Source organism: Lipotes vexillifer, unplaced genomic scaffold, assembly GCF_000442215.2.
Source record: "Lipotes vexillifer unplaced genomic scaffold, Lipotes_vexillifer_v1.1 scaffold606, whole genome shotgun sequence".
Lineage (NCBI taxonomy): Eukaryota > Metazoa > Chordata > Mammalia > Artiodactyla > Lipotidae > Lipotes > Lipotes vexillifer.
The window spans coordinates 656,367-677,771 of record NW_006780574.1 but is presented as its reverse complement, the minus strand read 5'-3'; the positions used below and the strand labels follow the sequence as shown (position 1 = coordinate 677,771).

The 21,405-nt window shown below is 34.6% G+C and overlaps 1 protein-coding gene across 1 annotated transcript in view; it reads right to left on the bottom strand.

Annotated features, from left to right (window-relative positions):
• LRP1B (LDL receptor related protein 1B) overlaps positions 1–21,405 on the bottom strand; it is a gene marked incomplete at its 5' end in the record, with an annotated part of 1,013,530 nt that overhangs the window by 492,435 nt on the left and 499,690 nt on the right. Inside the window, 2 exons of the mRNA XM_007453725.1 lie at positions 12,789–12,918; positions 13,496–13,630. Coding sequence (XP_007453787.1) covers positions 12,789–12,918; positions 13,496–13,630 — 265 coding nt within the window. The remainder of the gene's footprint in view (positions 1–12,788; positions 12,919–13,495; positions 13,631–21,405) is intronic.

The following is a 21,405-nucleotide window of genomic DNA, read 5'->3' as shown; positions in this document are numbered from 1 at the left end:
TAGATGTGCTTGGGATATCTTTAATGAACATAGATTCTTCATATATAAACGTGATCTTCAGCAATGGGAAGAAATGAAAATTTTTTCACTGGTTTTTGAGACTCCATGGAAATTAACATTCAGTGATGGCATTTCGAATAGATGTTGTCCCCATTTAAGTTCCAATTTTGCTGTAGTGGAGTGTTTGTTGGATTGTATGATATAGCCAAGAAAATTGCCTTTAGAGTATTAGCTTGGTTAATCTAGCCCTGAGAATACTTTCCAAGGCTATCCCAGATCCAGAAATTTTCAAAATTGTCAAAATCAAATGCTGTATCGTATGATCGACATTTCTCTGGATAATAATTTGTTCTACACTGAAAATTCCCTTATTTACAGAAGCTTACAGTTACAGAATTTAAAGACAGAAAATTTAAAAAAGACATTTAAAAGTGGTTTGAAGGATTATAGAAATACTATCAGAAATCATCATAACACAAATATCCCTATTGTCTTAATTAGACACAGAAGTTCTTGGCAGGAACATGTGCAAAGAATACATATCACAAGCTAACTTCCAATTAATTATTGACATTTGGTTAATAGGTAGAAGACTCCATTTGGTAGTGTTGGAGTTAGCATACACTTACTGGTCCCCAAAAGTTTTTAAACTTACCATATGACAACTGTACTGATGTCAGAATTAGTTTACACACAGGTGCTCTTATAAAGGAAAACAAATGTTTTTATGTCACAATTAGATTCAAGCTGAAAAATATACTTTCAATGTATTATAAATGTCCTTGAATAATTTCAAAGAAAGAGTAAAGGAGTATGGGTAAGAAAGAGAAGCACGAACATGCCTAAATTGTTAAAGAAATAGTATTAAATATGATTCTTATATTTTAAATACATGAACAATAGTGAAAAGCCACTAATTTGAATCAATCATTTTCTTTTAATTTAAGGTTTCTTTGACTGATAAACTGTTTCTCTGGAGCATAGATCTGGGTTGCAGTTTTTACGATAAATTTGCTATTTCTTCCTATTCCTATCCTTTACCTAAGAGAGTATGAAATAGATACTTATCAGATATGCTAGAGAAAACCTGAAATAACCAAAAATTGCCATGCTGGCACAAAAATGAAGATCACATAATTCTCTTATGTAGGCAGTTGCCTTGGTTGAAAAGAGAATCAAGAATGTCATTGTGTCCTCTGTGAGAGTGGAGGTCAACAGTGTGTTAGTTTATCTGTAAAAATAAGAAAAACAAAAAACAGAAGCCCTGTAGGCTTTTATATACATATAATATATATTTTATATATAAGGAATAGTAGCTTAGCAGTTTCACTAGAATCACTTAAAACACATATTAATTGAATACCTTGTAGGCCAACGTGTCAATGTCTCCATCTTCAGGCTAAAGCACAGGGAAAATAATATAGTACTGTCAAAGTCTGAATACATTTCATGAATATGTGAATTGACATCCTTCATCGCCTATGAGGAATACAGTGTATTCCTCTATTCCTGTGAGGGCTTCTTCACATTTCCTTTTTCTTCATTTCTGTGCAGTTTTTGTTTTGAGAAAGTATTACATGCCAATCCCAAATCACTTTTCAAGCCCTGAATTGCTTAGAGGCTCCTGCAATATAAAAAGAACTCAACCACAGATAGCAGAACACTCTGCTAAAAGGAAGAGAGTCTAGAGACAGTAGAACCTTGAATACTACTTTCTAATTTGTTTTTGACAGTGGTTCGGTGGATGATTCTCAAATGTATACTTTCATTGCAGTCATGCACTCATTCAACAAATATTAATTAGGTACCTATTAAGTACTAGGAACTGATGATATGAAATGAATTGGACTTAGTGACCCTTATGAAGGTCACTGTTTAATGGCAGAGGCAGATGGGTAAGTAAAGAATTACCTGAGAAAAATGCTACCAGCAATGCTTAAAACTTGCTAGTTGTAAGTCTCTATATGACATGAAAGTAGGGGCTTCAACACCGAAACTGTGGAAGTGCTGTGGTGAGAGAAGTTATTATTCCTACAAACAACTTCAGAAATAAACCTTTCCTTTGAAGCAAAATAAACATACAGGCCATCTGGGTTGTTCTCTCCTTACGTTTAAGCTTAAAAAATATTTTTAAGTTATCATTTGTTCTTCAGGCCTTGTTCTGTTTTTTGTTATTCTTAAGTTTTACATTAGATTCCTTCTTGACTCATTACTTTCCAATATGAAGTAATTATATAAAACAATCATTATGTGTGAACGCAGCCAACACTGGAGAAATATGGAGAAAAAGGCTTTGGAAAGAAAAATTTCTTTGGCATCTGTAATTCCATAGCATGTTAGGCTTATCACCCCATATTATATTTTTAATTTCTTATTTTATTTATCTATTTACACCCTGCCTCCTTGCCCATCCTTTCAATAAATATGTACATATACATATACATTTATGTGTACATATATGATATTCGTTTGCTATTTACATGGTTTAACAATGGTTTTCCTGAGTGGTCCATCTTTTATTCACTTTTGGTATTTTCAGTATATAATATTTGATGTTTCCCTATAATCTATGAATTTTCCTATGAAATATTTAACACTGAGATGCCTAGGGCCTAGACTCGTAGTGCTCATGAGTTGATTTGGAATTCTTAAAATATTATACAGAAAATTTTAATTTGTTTCATGAACCCCAAACCATCTTATATAATCAGTCATATGCAACCTATCCTGGATATCCCATGTCGAAACACACTGAGGAGATTTCTATAGGCAGATAGAGAAAGGAATATCTTAAACTTCTCTTTTACCCTTTACCACATTTTTATTGGTCAGATCCCTTAAGAAATTAGGAAAAGGTCCTACAGTTTTGTGTGGCTATCACTGGTCTCCATTCGACATAGCTTTGGTGGCCTGGGCCAGGGGCTCCCTCTTACAATAGGGAGTGGCATGACCTTTCTGGGATCTCTTCCTCCTCCACCAGCTCAGAACTGCAATGATAGCCCAGGGCATTTTGATAATTTCTAGTCCTTCTTTTCTTGTTTTAGCGGGAGAGGTAAGGTCCAAGGTTTGTGTTTAGAGCTTAAGAAATGAGAATAAAGCATATTGGAAAAAAGTAGGTGAGACCTATCTATCTTTGAAAGAAGAGGAGTGTCTACAGTAGAATTTTTTGGAAAATTCCTAGTGAAAAATAGTATCACGCTTTTCCTTCATTTGTCCTTATAATTTGTATGCCTCAGAGACTTGTAGATAAAGGTGGTTGTGATTTGGGGAATAATTGTGGTATTTCTGAATTACTTGACCATAATGGTATATTAATATTATAAACTATCACCCTGATTCCACCACTATTTCTATTGCATATCAAATTTAATTCCTTCTTTTTTATGTTACCTAGTCTTCAGATGCAAAATACATTGATACTTTAGGAGATGGTGTTAAACCATGCTATACTTTTGCTATCTCAACAGATGTTAAACTGTCATTCAAGACCTTCTGTATATTATTGAGCATATTCCAAAAGCATATATGTATATATAGTCAATGAAAGACCATTTAACAATATGTACTTTTTGTACACCAAAATACCATGTAAAGCTGAATCTTTGCCATGGAAAGAAACACTTTTCAGAAAGTTATTTATGGTTGCAGAGATATAAAGCTAAATTAAGAGAGGCAATGTAGATCCTACTGCCTAACAAGAAAAAAAAAATCACAGAGTATTTGTGTTTCATTTAGAGATCATACATCATGGGAGGTTAACCAGCTTTTTCGGTATCATACTGTGACTTTCTATGCATCTTTTTTTTATTGTAGGTAGAAAATGACTTTTTAGCATAAAGAGAATTATTACATTATAATTTTTTTACAGAGAGTGAGGCCTTACCAAAAAAATAAAGAAGTCAACAGAGGGGAGAAACTGAATTTTCAAGCTGAACTAAATTCATATACACTCTCTATTTTGCATATGGCTACATTTTAAAAGACCTCAAGTCTCCATTGCTCAAAAACAGGCTTCATGCCCACTTTTCAAGGTAAATTTATATCTTGGATTCAGCTAATTTACTCCATTATGGTTCACCTTTTCTCTTGGCAATACCACCTGCCATGTTTTAACATCAAACAGAATATTAAAATGCTGTACTTTATTCCTGTGATATGAATTTTGACACTTAAATGTCTATGTAATATTACCTGGAAATCAGTGTTTGATTTCCAGGTAAAAGTTATTCAAATTTTTACATAGAGTGGTCATTTATAAGCCCTTCCCCCCCACCCCAAAGTCATCAGTAAACATGTAGATAAGGTATTAGAAGACATATATCACTAATGTTTCCAAGCAGTAATAAACATTTCCTGAAAATAAACCTAATATTTGAAAAGGTATATCAGTTCTTAACTATGAATCCTGAAAAATATCTATCCATGTGACAACTAATATTGAAGAAAAGTTTTTAAGAAGAAGTGAAGACAGAAACAATATTTAAAATATTGTTATACATGTCAGAGATTTCTTGTTCTGTGGGATGAAATGTAAATCTTGTTTGGGTTGTTCAAAATTAATAAATCAAAAGTGCTTACTGAGATCCTCCGGCTAAGTCAGTGCTGAGCTCAGAGTCACAATGGAGAGAAATGGAAAACCTAAGAGACAGCTGGAGATAAGGAATGACAGGATTTACAGACAGATGGAAATAGGTGATGAAAACCTATGGAAAGTCTGAAGTAAGTTTCAATCTTGTCAGGACGAAAGAACCATGATAACACAAAAAGAGACGCCATGGTTAGGAAAGGAAGTCAGTAGATGAAAACTAGGAGGACATGGTAAGTTTCAGTGACAGTTGGATGTTCAAATAAATCATTTCTAAAGGAAACTGTAAATATAATTAAAGGAATGAAGATGAAATATTGGGTGTAATGTAGTGATTAATGTCAGAAATATGAAAATATGTTTAAAAGATAAATATAGCAAGAGAGAAAATAGCATACAGAGCTTTAAGTGAGGAGAAAGATGCTCAGAAGAGAAATACAATGCTCTGAGGAAATACATGGAAGGGGTCAGAGAGAACAAGAAAACTCAGAGTTAAAGAAGGTAACAGAAAAAATAAACTCTTGAGTGGATAAATTATGGAGAAATGTCAAGGAGAAGGCAAGGGGTGTGGAAAAAAAATCTGAAAAACAAAATCTGGATTTGGCTGTGGATAAATTTAGAAATTCCTGGAAAGAACTAAAGCTGAAAATTCATTTCAGAAGTGAGGAGACATTTACTTCTATTCTAAGAAGTTGAGAAGTAAACGTGCAGAGAGAAATAAGGCAGTATTTTTCTTTTCAAATAAGAGGGATCTGAGCCTATTTGAAAGCAAAGGGAAAGGCTTCATTGAAAGTAATGTTAAAGATGATCGAATAGAAAAGAACAGTTACTGCAGTGAGATGCCTGAGGAAATAGATGCCATCGTGTCCAGAATAAAAGTGAAGTAGATTTAAGTAAGAAAAAACAAAACTTTCTCTGAGGTTATATGCACTTATTTAAAAACATTCACATTATGAATTTGTAGATTCCATTTTCCCTTACCATCACATAGTCACTCTATTACAATTAACCACCAAATCCATTTAACTGCTTTACTAATCTCTGACAATTCTGCCATCTTCTCCCTTCTAGCAGACATACTTAGGGACTTTATGGCTCATGTTGTTGATCCTATGAACATCCCAGCTCCTGGTTCCTCATCTTATCTGTTCCAGGGACCTTCGTCTCTCTTTTGCCTCTGCCTTACATTACTCTGATCTCCTGTTCTTGGTTTCCCTCAATTTCATCACTGATTTCTAGACCTCACCTCCTGATTAGCAACTCATAGTTATTCCCTTACAATTGCCAGCTTTGAATCTGTCACCACCTGCTCCTTGTTTGGCCCATTTTCCCCCATTATTTTGCTACTGCTAAGTTGCTGAGCACTATTACTGAAGGTCATATAAATACCCCCATTAGATTCTAGAAACCCATGAGCTGGACTCATGTTGCTTGGAATCCTTCTATTCATATTGTACTTTATTCATATTCTATTCATCACAATAGGTTCACCAAATTTTACTTATTCATTTAAAGCTGCTAACTCTACTCATATCATCTATGAGTTTTTTCAATTTCACTAGTTTTAACCGCTAAAATATATTCTATTGCTATACTCTATCTCTTTCACTTCATCTCCAAAAAGAGAAAAGAACTTTCCCTAATTTAATCCTCCCATTTAAATTTACCTCATTTAATCTTCCCAATAACCAAAAAGGATATAAGCGTTTGAGATCAAGATACTTCAAAAGATCCCAAAGGTAGGAAATGTCCAAGCTGGGCTTCCAAACCATAGTGGACACTGTTGGTGCTGCACTTAGACATCCTCAGATCTTGTTTCCTATTTCTGTGTACTCCAGTGCCCAGCTCCTGTGTCCTTTTGTTTTTAGTAGCTCACATAGCCAACTTTCTTCAGAGGACAGCTACTAGAATCTCTTCTTTCAGAAGTAGTGCTGAGAGCCAGAAATCTTGGGAGTGTATGTCTCCCCAGGATTGTTGCCCTTATCCAGTGAATAATTGGGTGGGAGTTCAAAGTCAAGCTCCCTTGCTAAGTGAGGTTTACCCTCCAAAGCTTTAAAAGGCATGTCTGAGGTCTGGACTTTGCTCACAGTTGAACCTTTGCTTGGTCCCTTTCCTATCTGGCTTCTTCTGACTTGAATTCTCATTCCAGAATCTGTTTTTTTAGAGATACCTGATTTTTAAAAACAATTTAATTAATTAATTAATTTTTGGCTGTGTTGGGTCTTTGTTGCTGTGCGCAGGCTTTCTCTAGTGCAGCAAGCAGGGGTACTCTTCGTTGTGGTGGGCGGGCGTCTCATTGCGGTGGCTTCTCTTGTTGCGGAGCATGGGCTCTAGGCACATGGGCTTCAGTAGTTGTGGCACGTGGGCTCAGCAGTTGTGGCTCGTGGACTCTAGAGTGCAGGCTCAGTAGCTGTGGTGCACAGGCTTAGCTGCTCCATGGCATGTGGGATCTTCCTGGACCAGGGATCAAACCCGTGTCCCCTGAATTGGCAGGCAGATTCTTAACCACTGTGCCACCAGGGAAGGCCCGAGATACCCAATTTAAGATGCAAATCTTATCTATCTGCTATCGGTCCTCCATTCTTCCTGTTCCATTCTATTGCTTCTTCCTTGACAAGGTTCCTCCTACACTCCTTGGAATCTGACTCCTCTTTACATGCCTTTTCTTCCACCCCTCTGCCTATGAATATGTGCCCATACTCCCTGACCCCATACTAAGAAAAACTTTCTGTGTGCTCTACTACATTCTCTATAAACTTTCTATTTTTTCCTCTTTTCCTTCATTGTCAAAGTTTCTGTCACTGTAGTCTAAATATGCTGGCTCTACTTTCTAATTATCTTTCACTTATTAATTCTTTATATTTGGCTTCTGCTCTTGCCAGTTTCCTGAAATTCATAACAATTAAAAATGTCATCCTGATCATCAATTGCATGTTCTGTTTTCTGCTTTTATCTCTCCTAATCTCTTTCCTGCAGGCACATTCTTCTTCCTAAAACTCTTCCCTTGATTTCTATGATACAGTGGTTTCCTGAGGACTTGAAATGGCTTTTTTCCTCTTTATTTCTTTTGCCTTATTTTTAATTTTCTTTTTTCTCCTCTTAATCATATTATCTCCTAACTGCAAACATTCTTCATTTTTGTCCTTAGACTTCTTTTTCCTTGGATAATTTCATCTACTACCATGATTTATTGAAGAGCCTGAACTCTGTTGGAATAAGTAGGAATAATTTTACACTTATCCAACTCCTGATTCTATTTATACTCTACTAAATATCTCTTCTCCAGAATTTGCTATCTCAGGAAGAATCCATGACCTCCAAGAGAATTCTATTTAAAAACAGAATGATATTGTTAAGATTCATTCTCACGCAAAAAAAGACTAGATCTTTCTAAATCCACATTTAAATCTCATATCTATTTTAAAATCGTCTTCCCTCTTTCCAACTTTGATCTGACTCCTTGTGGCCTGAGGACTTGCCATGAAAAAGTCACACAGTTTTTCCATTTACTGTTCTTTTCTATTTATTTTAGTCTCCCACTTATTGCCTCTTACTCTCTCCATTTCTTGGTTTGAGGGCTGAGAAAGAACCTTCCCCCTCCTCCATAACACTCTCCCTTGGATAATAAAGAACCATTTCTAAGAATTCCTTAATTTAAAGACCGCTACAACTTCAATAAACTCATTATACTTCTGATCTCTGCTTATGTGGATTGTTTGGGGCCAGAGGGTTAGGAGAGAGGGTCCAGGACCAGTTTATGTTTCACTTGGTAAACTGGGGATGGAGTTTTAAAACGTGGGGAATCCCATTGCCAATTTTATGGCCCCAACTTATCTTCGAGCTACATTACCTACTCTTCCCTACATGTACCTTATATACTTTTGTTCTTGGCAATGGCCTTTGCTTTGCCACTACCAATTTTTTAATTAATTATTCTATTTCTTCTTCACATAAAATATTCACATAAAATATTCCCACTCCATCTCAGAAACCTTTCTCCTTCAAGTTTCCTCAATAAAGACTCTCCTAATCACCACCACTGCTGCTACTACCCTTGTACTATCTACTCTAATCATATGCTATCTCCTTTTTGTGAAAATTTAATGTAATTTTATAATAGCTGTATGAAAATTTTCACTTTAACATGAAATTTAGATATGAGATTTAAGCTTGAGTTATATCAATCTAGTGTTTTTATGCCCCCCAAATTAGTCTTACTTTACATTATGAGACTATTTTTTTAACTGAAGTTCTGTACTTGTTTAAACTAAAAGTTTAAACAGAAAACTTGTTGTGAACAGAAGCTACATCTTATTTATACCATCATACTTTACAGTGTCCACTTGTGTCTTTCACATAGCCAGTAGTCCTATTTTGTCAAGATGTACTGAATTAAAGGCTGAGGAGGAGACGGAGATGTCCTTACATGACCTGGTTCCCAGTGCATAGCACTCGAGGAGTGTTCATTGAATAAACTGACAAAAAAGTGAAGTACATGTGGGTTTCTTTGCCTGATGTCCTCAATCATCCTAGAGAGAAGTCAAGTATAGTTATACGCTAAGATGACTGTACAAAAGATACTTAAGAAGGTCTGGAATAACAACTTGAGGGCATAGACTAGGTTTTAATAGAATGCAAAAGAAAACTACAGAACGACTAGTTAGCAGCAAGAGGCCTGTTAAATTGAACTGCATGAATCGATAACAGGCCAGGCACAAGATGTTCTCTACAATAAAATGAAGTGTTGGACTTATTATAAATAGGACGGGAAGAAATTCTTTATTCAAAACAAATCCATTTCCTACGTATCTATGATATTTCATAACATTCAAATTATATTTGTTCCTACAATCAGAATAATTATTCATAGTTCGGCAATTGATCATTTTTTTTCCCACTGAGGGAATAATGATTTATTGCTTAATTGTAAAGTACAAATGAAAAAGAGATTTAAAAAATATCATCACATTAGAAGAGGCCATTTTTATATTCAAATTTACAGGTATGATGTGGACACACTAAACTGAGTCATGTGTTTTGTTCTTGGAACTAAACAAAATTGTACCTTCCCTCAACATTCTTAATATGTACTGGCAAGTGTCCATGGGCATGCAGTGGTGGGTAAGAGAATGTACAGGTGAAGTCAGACCCAACTCAAAAATTTTAAAAAGTTTTCCTAATTTTCCCAGCATTTCCTCATTATTGTTTATTCTCTCACTATAGCTCTAATCTTTACATTTTTATTATTATTTTATGCTAAAACTGTTAAAACTGTTTTCTTATATGCTTGATATTTTTGGTTATTAATTTCTGTAATGCTTAACACTATATATGTGTGTGTATGTATATGTAAACATGTTACATAACACACACATACATACATACACACATAATATAGCATAATCTTTGGAGTTTAGAAAAACCTAACTCTCCCACATATCATGTTAATTAATGATAGAGTAATATATTTCAAATTGCTGACCCAGTTTCCTTATCTGTTAAATGGAGGAAATAACACCACTCTACATTTGTTGTAAGCTTTTAAACAGAATGAAAGGGGATCTACTGGTGAGTTCTGAGCAAAGCAGTAACAGCTACTTACATTTTGGGAGGATCATTAGGCCACTACATGAAGAATAGACTGTAGGAATACCAAGGTAGAAGATGGTAAACCACAATCCAGAAATGTTGGTAAGAATAACAATGACTCAGACTAGGGTGGTAGCAATGAAAATTGTGAGAAGTAGGTAAAGCATAAATGTAGTTTGAAGTCAAACGTAACACAATTCCTGGTTTACTGAACATAGGATATGTGAGAGAGATACCAAAGATGTCATATTGTGTCTTCGAAATTCATCTCAAATCATCCCTAGTACTAATAGAAATTCAGTTTGTTCAGATATTCAGAGTATACTATTTGGTCTGGGACCTTATCCTAGCCCAGGTGATGAAACATAACTTGTCTAAATATGTCAAGATATTCTCTTACCTTTGGCTATTGACTGATCTAAGGATGGGCATGTAACCCATTTCTGGCTAAGAAAAAAACAAAGGGATTAACATGAAGACCTTTCTCTTCCCAAATAAAACAATAGAGTCTAGCAAGAAAAAGGTTTTCTCCTATCCCCTTCTCTTTCCTTAGGTGTAAACATACTCTCTGAGGATATATCAAATGTGCTCTAACAACAGGGCCTTAACATCAAGCATAAGACAAAATATAACCTAGTAAAGGTGGTAGTTGAAAAGGGAGAAAGAAAATCTATAGATTTAACACATTCTAGTTAAATTTTAATTTGCATCCAAGAGCAATCCTAACCAATGCAGCTTTTCAATTTTTTTTTTTTTTTTTTTTTTTTTTGCGGTATGCGGGCCTCTTATTGTTGCGGCCTCTCCCGTTGCGGAGCACAGGCTCCGGACGCGCAGGCCCGGTGGCCATGGCTCACGGGCCCAGCCGCTCCGCGGCATGTGGGATCCTCCCGGACCGGGGCACGAACCCGCGTCCCCTGCATCGGCAGGTGGACTCTCAACCACTGCGCCACCAGGGAAGCCCCCAGCTTTTCAATTTTTATATTGTAATCTTAGTTTTAGCTTGAAGCATGACAAATTTGTTGGCATTATTTTTCTCTCTTATATTAACCTTCTTTGTTTCCTCTTTCACTGTACTGACAGTATGACTTAATTTTATAGCATTTGTCAAGAAAGTGAAGACAGTAATGACACTGGAAAAAGCACATACAACATATAACAAATAGGAAAGAATGTAGATTTTCGTGAGAGTTGATTTGATGTTTTACATAGATTGACTTCATCCTAAATCAGTGTTCCTTATACTTGTTTATCTAATACACCTTTGTGTGACCACCATGGCTTCATTTTTTTTCCACTCCAAAAGACACAGGAGTTTTATTAACATAAAAAAAACATTTTTTAAAAACCTCTAAGATAAAGTAATAATAGCAATGCAAGAAACACACACAATAGTGAGGAATAATATAAAATTTTATAATAGGACTGCTTTTTTATTATTGTATCAGTCAACAACTTATTCCTTACCAACCACGTACCAAGCTCTGAGGATAGAGAAATAAACCAAACACACATGGCTCTTCTCATAGAGTTTTACAAAAGAATACAGACATTACCCAGTCCAGTGAAAAACAGTGCACAGTACAGTAAAGCAAATAAATATAAATAAGCAAATATAATTTATAAAAGTGAAAGTACTGGGTGCTTTGGTGTCATATAACAGAGTGTCTGTTTGTAAAACCAGGAGAAGATAAATAAAATTTATCAAGGTGAAAATAAGAAGGAGAACATTGCAGGTAAAGGGAAGAAGCTGTTCAAAGACTGAGAGTGGAAGAGAATAGGAAATATTTGAAAACATTTCAAAAAACTAAGAAGTCCAACAGAGACTGAGATAGCAAAGAGGCAGGAGCAGGAGTTTGAGGCTGAAAATTTACATAGGGCCTGATTAAGAAGAATTGTAACAGAAAGTTTGGACTCTGGTGAGGTTAGAAGATCAATCGGGAAGTTATTGCAGGGGTATCTGTGTAGCTCAAAAACAGATTTAATCAGGGTGGAGGTAGTGAAGGTGGAGGGTGGTAGATTGATAATATCTGGAAGAAAAAAATCAGCAGAATTTGGTGTCAGCTTGAATTCATTTCAATGTTAGATATGTACAGTTTGGGTGTCCAAATGGAAGAATGGTACTGTCAAGAAGACAGGTAGACATACTTATCTGGATATCAAGAAGAAGAAGGAGGAAAAAAAAAAAAGCTTGGGATGAACATGTTGATATGGCAATTATAGATACATAAATGGAAACTGAAGCTTTAGAAATATTGGAGAACAAGTTTGGCTATTAAATGGTTCTTTCATTCATTCGGCAAAAAATTGAGTACCTAATATGTAAACAGTTCTAGGGCAAAACTTTAAATTGATAATCTAGAAAAATGTTGGTGTATCATTTGAATTTACACACACATTAAAGAACGGCATAATAAATATGAATCTATCAAATATGTACTGAAATATACATGACAAAGTGAAAATAAACTTTTCCTTCTGCTTAGCCAAGATATTTTTGAGATTTGTTTCAGACATTATGACTAAAAATAAATATTAATATCAATTTCTGGATTTTTCTTTTAAAGAAATTTAAGTCACTTAAAACCCCCAAAATATATGTAAATGTTAAATTTACCCTTTTTCTGGGTGCACAGCTATAGATCTTGGTTGATCCAAGCCTTGGGAAATAATTACATAACGAAAAGAGCCACTGAGTCTCGCAACTTCAATTAAGTTGAAACCATGATCCGTCCAATATATGTTACCTAGAAGAAATACAAACATGTTTATAATACAATTATGAGAAAAACTTATTTATTAATTCAGCGAAAATTAACTTTCTGAACATTCACATGACTATTAAGAAATCATTTACTTCTTATATTCTTTTTTAATATGTGCAGTTCCTAAGCAGAAAGCTATAAATAAACTAATATGCAAATACTTCTTTATCTCACGTCTGTGGTTTAAACCATATAGTGATACATTTATATGTTAAAAATAAATTGAAATTTCTCTCACCTGAGGAAGGGCTGTATTTTCATTTTCTACTAGCTTCAGGCAAAAGAGAACTTCTAACACTTTTGTTTACCAGCCTCGTGGGGCTCTCAGGAGATCTGGGCAAAGTTAATACTACATAATCTACTTCTACATAAAAACACTTATCCAAAGGCTCAAAAGCATTAGAAAGAGTGAAGCCAAAAGCAAAAGAGGCTATTTACCCCTGTGGCTAGAAGTACAAAAAAAAACCTGTTATGAGTCAGAAACAGCATTTTTATGAAGCAGATTGAGCCACTAACAATATAGGTGTGAAACAAAAACAGAGAAAGCCATGGATGATACCAGCAATCCAGTCAATAGCTATCCCTTCCACTCTTCCCAAGCCATTGGTGATGATATCTTCTTTCCAAGTCTGATCTCTTTTAGCTCGGCTAATTTTATTGAAGCCCATGTCTGTCCAGTAGATGGTATCATTTTCTATGGATAAAACAGAAAGAAAAAAAAACATACACAAACACACTATAAAAGGGATCGATATACGTATTAGGAGCACATTGCATCAGCATTTTGGGGGTTATCAACCTGGGTGTGCTGGAGTATAAGTGTTCTTCAGGAAAATTTACTAACAAAGATGGTAAGAAAGTTATTAAAACCACGTGAGAGAACCTAGTCAAATGTTTTAAAGCATTTTTGAAATATATGTGGAAACAGTCTATCACATCCTTTTTATTTTTTCTTCATTTTCCTATTCATTTTAACTCAATAAATACTTATCCCCCATGAATTTGCAACCTTGATATCAAACCAAATTATTTTGGACTACAGTTTTTCTTCTAACATCTATTCTTATGTCTGAGTTCTCTACATATAAAGAGAATGCTACTGGGGATAATCAACAAAGTCTCAAAGTAGAGAGAGAATGGAATGAAACATAAAGGCATTTAAAATATATCAAGGGTGTTTTATGTATAAGGTCATTAAAAATGTATAAAGCCTTAAAAATACCTTATCAACTAATTATTCCTTCTGAGGTACTAGTCTCCCAAATGTCAACTACAAACCCTGTGCATTCTTTTTCAAACTCTCTTTGTACAAATGGGCTTAAGAATACTTGAAGAATGGCTCTATGCTATCATAGAGTCTTTAAATAACAGTGCTTTTTGAATATTTGAATGAAAAATGTTCCTAAAGACTATAAATGAAATATATGTGCATGCATAGGCATAAAGGGTAGCAATTATAGATCAATGATGTTAAATACAGCCACTAGAAAGACACTGGAGACAAATCATTAAATAATAAATTTGCCACCAACTAAGTGTTTGTTTGTGTTGTGACCTACATGGCCATTTGAAGAACAAATCCTTTAAGACCAATATAATTTCCATCTGGCACAGAGACAGACTATGGAAATAAAGAAAAAGCAATTAGCATAATAAAGCCATTTATCAGTAAGTTTGGGGATTCTGTTTCAAATGAAATATAGTCTAAATTCTATTACCCATCTGGGGAAAAATTCCAAATAGTCCCAACAATGGTTAAGTCAGATACACACTTGCGTGAATCAGAGCAGAGATACCATTTTCAAATATATATCTGGAAAGCAAGGACTTGTTTCATTTTTCCAATTTTGTCAAACTATCAGTTGATATGTTTTCATGATTGAAAGAGTGAATCAATCAACAGAAATAAGCATCATTTTTGTATAAATATTAAGTATTATATGAAGAGTCCTATTCTCTTCTGCTAACATTAGATCCATATATACAACTGCCTACATTGTATCTCCACTTGTATGTAAGAAAAGGCAATCTTGATTGCAAAAGACAAATTTTGGATTTCTACCTGAAACGTACTTCTCTCTCAGTCTTCCATATGGCAGCTCCCCATGCCTTGGTGGTATGATGGAAGGCACCTCCATCCTTTGTTTCTTGGGCTAAAGAACTCATATTGTCCTTGATCACTTTTCCTCACACTTCACATCTAATCCATCACCAACTACTCTCATCTTCAACCTATAACCAAATATTTTGGCTCTTTTTATTCTTCTTTCAAATCAGATCCCTCATTCCACCACTTCTCACACTCTCCACTTATAACATAATCCAAGCCATTATTAACTCTTGTCTGAAGTATTGCAATAACCTCTAACTTAGTTCCAGCTTCCACCCTTGCCTCAGGACTCCCTTTCCTCATGAGCCTTTTCTCTACTGAGGGTCCACTGTCGCCCTATTAAAAAGTAAATAAGATAATTTCTCTCCTTTCCACTCAAACTTTCTAATCATTTTCCATCTCATCCAATGTAAAGTTAAAGTTCCTTCCCAAGACCTTCAAGATCTACCCACGTCCTTCAAGTCTCTTTCACCTACTATCCTTCTACTCTCCCCCCTCTAGTAATAAGACCTTCCTTGTCCTAAAACAAACCAAATGCTGTTCAGTCTAAGGTTCTTTACATCACTTTTTCTTCTGCTTGGAATGTTCTTTTCCCAGCTATCTGTACAGCTCTGTCTTAGCTCAAGTATTCCTTCTTACTGAAACTTTCCCTGACTACTCTCTACAGAAATTATTTCCTTGCCATGCTCCATTTCCCTTACAAACCTATTTTTCTCTGTAGCATTTATTACTGTCAAACACATTACATATTTATTGGTTTGTTGGTTTAGTGTCTGTATTGTCTCACAAATATAATCTCTTTGAGGGCCGGGACTTAATTTTGCTCACTGCCCGATCCCTGGCACCTAGAATAGTGCCTGGTACATAGTAAGCTCAAAGTAAACATTTGGTGAATAAATGAATTAACGTGGAGTGCTGTACAAAGACTGGTTGGGAGGGTATACAAGGAAGACAAAGCTCTTACTGTGAGAAACTTTATAAGCTAATTAAGGAACAGAAGGTATGCACATGAAAAATGACTAACAATTCACAATAGTGTAGCAGGAGTAGCATATAAGTAGTAAAGACAAGCATTTTTATGAGTTCAAAGAAGACATTAACAACAAGTATTAGAAAAAAAGGACACTAAATATTTATGTGACCCTTACTTTTCTATTTCTCTCTAATAGCTTTGCCAGTCCTGCAAAATTTTATTTAGTATAATTAGGAAGCATTTTTTTCTCACATATGCCACTACATCTTGCACATACTTTTATTATCATATTGAGCTGAAATTGCATCTTTGCATTTCTTCTTAGAAATTGACTGTGAGATATATCATAGGTAGGAACTGCAATAGACCCAACATTTACCAAGGCAGTCACAAGTGCAGTAGACATTTCATGAATATTCACTATGTGAATAATAGATTAATTTGTAATGCTGAGGCTATCTCTACATGGTCAAATCCACTAGATTACAGCACTGAAGGAACGGAGATGTTTCCTTATATTCTTTTATTACTTATATTTGGGATATTAGCAAGCAAATCAATCATGTAGTGGTGCATTAAGGAGGACCAAGAGGATAGAATAATTAAATCACTCATTCTCATCCAAATCTTCTTTCCTTATTTTTCACATACACATTGCACACATCCACGCTCTAAATGGAATGAGTTCACTAAGATATAAGAATATGTCTTCTAATATCTGGGAATATCTGTAAAATATACATAAGGTAGGTCAAGAGTGTTTTAATTATAATAGAATAAGGTGGAAGGATGATAAAATTTTACAACAAACCTTAAAGATACAAAGTGGAAATACATATAAAGACAGAAAGGGAAGAAAGACTATCATAACTGTGTTCTGACACTTATTACAAAATATGATCTTTTTAACTTTAATTATCCCCATTCAACAGATACTTACATAATACTTAGTGCGTGCTAAACATCCATATAGGCATAGGAGTACGGTGTTGAACATGACAGTCCCTGAAATCGTAGATTTTACTTCTGGAGTTGAATTTTTTAAATAAACTATCCTAAGACATATGACAATAAGTAACGTATAATATAATTATAAATTATGTACCTATTTTGGACACTCAGATTGTATTCAATTTCTGGCTATTATGAACAATGATATGAACATTCTCATCCATGTCTTATAGAGGACATACAGTGTCATTTCTATTGGGTACATAAACAGAGGTAGAATTGCTGAGTCATAGGATGGCTTTAGTAGGTAGGGCTTATTTTAATACATTAATACATTAATTATCTGAAACAATTTTCCCTGAAATAATAATCTACACTATAGACCTTCTACAACTACTGTTGAACTCCACCACCCTGTTTATATCTGGCTGATTCAACAATGAAGACCTCCTACTACATAAGAACATGCAAGAAATTCTAGATTCTCTTATTTCCAGGAACTAGCCACCATGCTTATTTACCTTGGTCCATAGTGTTTACCTTGTTAGATAAAAAAAGCAAATGACTAGAGTAGTATGCTTAGTGAAATAAGTCAGACAGAGAAACACAAATACTCTGTGTTATCATTTAAATATGGAATCTAAAAAATAAAACGAATGTATATAGCAAAACAGAAATGGACTCACAGATATAGAAAACAAACTAGTGGATACCAGTGGCAAGAGGAAAGTGGGGAGGGGCAAGATAAAGGTATGGGATTAAGAGATAACAAACTACTATGTATAAAATAGATTAGTAACAGGATATATTATACAGCACAGGGAATTATAGCCACTATTTTATAATAACTTTACATGGAGTATGATTTATAGAAATATTGAATCACTATGTTATCTATCTGAAACTAACATAATATTGTAAATCAACTATATATACATCAATAATAAATAAATAAAAATATGTAACTAAATGGGCATGGCTGTATTCCAATAAAATTTTATTTCCAAAAAGAATTACTTAAGGACAATTCCAAAGTACTAAAATTTACAAATTTGACTAGCTCAATTTATCTACTCAGTTTTTTTGTTTCTATCCTGCTGGACCCATTATACTCTATCCCATACTTTAAAAATAAACACAGTTATACTCAATCCCAAAAGTTAACTTATGGAGAATTCTATATAAAGTGTGTTCTGGTTTCTTGATAAACTTCAGTGTTGGGTTCTAAAGAATGTTTTACCTATGGCTATTCAACAATTGTCAACAGATACACTCCTTACTACCTTATAGAGAAAGTTGTCAGGATTTTGTTGTTATATTTTTAGCTTTTGCTTTTATATACAAATAAGATTTGGCTGTATGGAGCCAATACAAGCTCTTGGTATCATGCTTACAGTGAACCTGCACTTTAACTCTGCCGCAATCAAAATGAACAATGTCCCTCGCCCCACTCTAACCACCAACTCTTATTTGGACTTCAAATATTTGCTACCACTTTCAGATGAGCTGGTTGCTGAAACCTTTCTCATTTTAAAGTCAAATATAAGCATTCTCCATGTGTTTACTGGCTTTTTAATTTTTTTTCATTTTTTTGCTACTTATCAGCAGTGACCTTAACAGACAGGGCCCAAAATAGTTTCTACATTCTCAAAGGCTGCCTTCAACCCCCACATCCATTAATTCCTCTAGTTTAGCTGAGACTATGGTTTCCAAACTGATTTTTATTCTAAAACTTTGACAGATATGACAGTTACCTCTAATTCAAACTCTGTTTTTTATACTTTCAAAAATCATCTCTAATATTTGGAAAGAAGACACTTTATCATATCACTCCTGCATTTTCCAATCATCATGTGTATCAATGCAATATTCTGTTTCTGTTCTGTGTCATTTCAGCCCAGATACAGGACTCAGTTTTTTCTCCTTAATCCATGTCTTACTCTCCCACCCATATCATGTGCAGAACTATACATACAAGCTTGAAATACAAACAGTGCAGTAGAATTCATGGAGGCATGGGATATGAGGATTTATTATCATAACATAAAAGCTTCAAATTGAAAATCAAATGTCCTTATTCTAAAAGGTGCCCTGGCCACCCCACCACAGGAGTTTTTTCAGTGGCAGCTTCATATCGGGGCCCCAGCCTCACATCTTTTCCTCAGCTCCTCCCCTTCTGTCTCATCTCAATTTATCATCCCCGCCCCTTTCTGGTTAGCCATTCATAAAAAAGAAGCCCTCTCTAATCATTGCTCCCATTCTCAGCAACACGTCAGCCTTTAAATAATTTAAATTTCTTAGCTCTCAAATGGCTGGCTGTCCATTAGAACTGCCCAGGAAAGTTTTAAAAGAATACTGAAGATGCAGTCACGCCTCAGAGATTTGGAGGGAGATGCAAGAGGGAAGAGATATGGGAACATATGTATATGTATAACTGATTCACTTTGTTATAAAGCAGAAACTAACACACCATTGTAAAGCAATTATACTCCAGTAAAGATGTAAAAAAAAAAAACAAAAAGATATATATATATATATAAATTGCTTAGTCTTGGGTAGTTTGCAGGTTGAGAATTACTAGTTAACCTGTCAAAGGTACAGATAAGAAGAAAAACACTTGTTACTTAACAGGGTCCAAGATCTTGAGAAGGAGATTTCTATTATAAAATGCTACTCCCCACAACATCGCACCATAACCCCCATTACAATCTCATTGTTATTAATGTCTCTTTGCCAAAGGGATTTTCAAGGGGAGAAGGGGGAGAAAAGAGCTTGATATAACCTCCAGAATATCAGCTTTGGGGGAGGTAATTTTTTTCTCCAGTTTGGGGAGGGCTTTAACGTGAAAGAAAATAATTAAAAAAAAAATTTGTTTACTTGATTCTGATATGCCACGGGCCCCAGATCTGTTAGAAATTACTGTTCTGCAATCTATGCCTGAATCAGGTCAAATTATAAGGTAGCTCATAGGGCGATTACTTTGCTTTGATCCTTCTCCATTCCCAATAAGCTGGCTTTTACTGAACTATGTTTGAATCCTAGGCTACAGGTATGTATTCTTTGCTTGGTTTGTTTTGTTTGTTTGTGTTTGGATTATATAGACATTGTGAGCCCTGAAATTGATTATGTTCCTCTTCCTGCACTGGTTGTTAGAAATATAAAAATTAAATTTGCTGCAAACTTCTAGCAAAATTATAGACTTTTACAATGTGATTTTATCTCTCATTTCATGTTTCTTTTTCCCTAATTTTTCTCTTGGCACTCACTTGTTCCATCTTAATTGTTCATCTCATTGAAATTCCTGCATTTTTGGGAAGCTACATAAAATGATTCTTAGAACTAGATAAGGTATATATATATAAAATATATATAAAACATATACATGTTTTAATATAGCAAGTCATATGTTATAGACAAGTCACATCAAAGTTGAGTAAACACACTCTAGGGAACAACTAGGAAAATTAAGAAAATCCAAGGCAGTGCAAGAAAATGTTAAAATTGTAGTTTTTACTTTTTGTCCTTTATCCTTTTAAAATTTCTATTTGGTATATATTTTATAATGTATTCAGTCATAACGTATAATACAATAATAGTATATATTCTTTATAAGTAAATAATTTTAATAAAATAATAAATAAACAAACAAATAAATGAAGAGTGAGATCTCTTTTTGTTGAACTAGTAAGTTGTCTGATAAAAAGGAAAGGTTTAGTACTACCAGTGCAGCTGCTACTTTCTAGTCATGCCCCATTTTTGGCACACTCTGTGCCATGGTGCACCAGTTGAAACCTCTGGAGCAGACTATGATGTTATAGAAACTGAGAAGAAAGCAAGGTCGAAGTCAAGGTCATCAGGGAAGATTTCATGGAAGAAGTGTGGCTTTGGCTGATCCTTGAAGACTAGAGAGCATTTGGATTAGGAGAGATGCACAATATAGTTCCTAGAAACCTAGTTTAGAGAAAGAACCAATTTAATAAATGCAATCACCTCCGTAATAGGAGTGGGGGAACAACAAGATCATTTAAGGAAGAGTTGTGAGCAAAAGCTGTGATGACAGCCAGTTCTGAATTATCAGATGCCTGGGAACAGATAAGAATTAAGTTATACTTTCTATTCTTTTCCAATTTTGAAATCATTTTTTCAAATATTTTGCAGGTTAATAATGACCCAAGTTCTTGATATACCATATTAAAAGCGATTCAATAATAAAGTGCTAATGAATTACATTTGTTTCTTCCATTTTGAGAAAGGCAAATCAATACAAACACTAATGGGCAATTTTCCTACAGTAACAAATCAGCAAGAACTCCATCTTGTGAGTGAATAAAATAAAATCTGCAGACTTCAAAAGTTTTAGATATCTTAATCCCCTTAAGGTACAATATTATGAAACCTTAGATAATGTACATTCTCTTTTAAATTACTCTTTCAT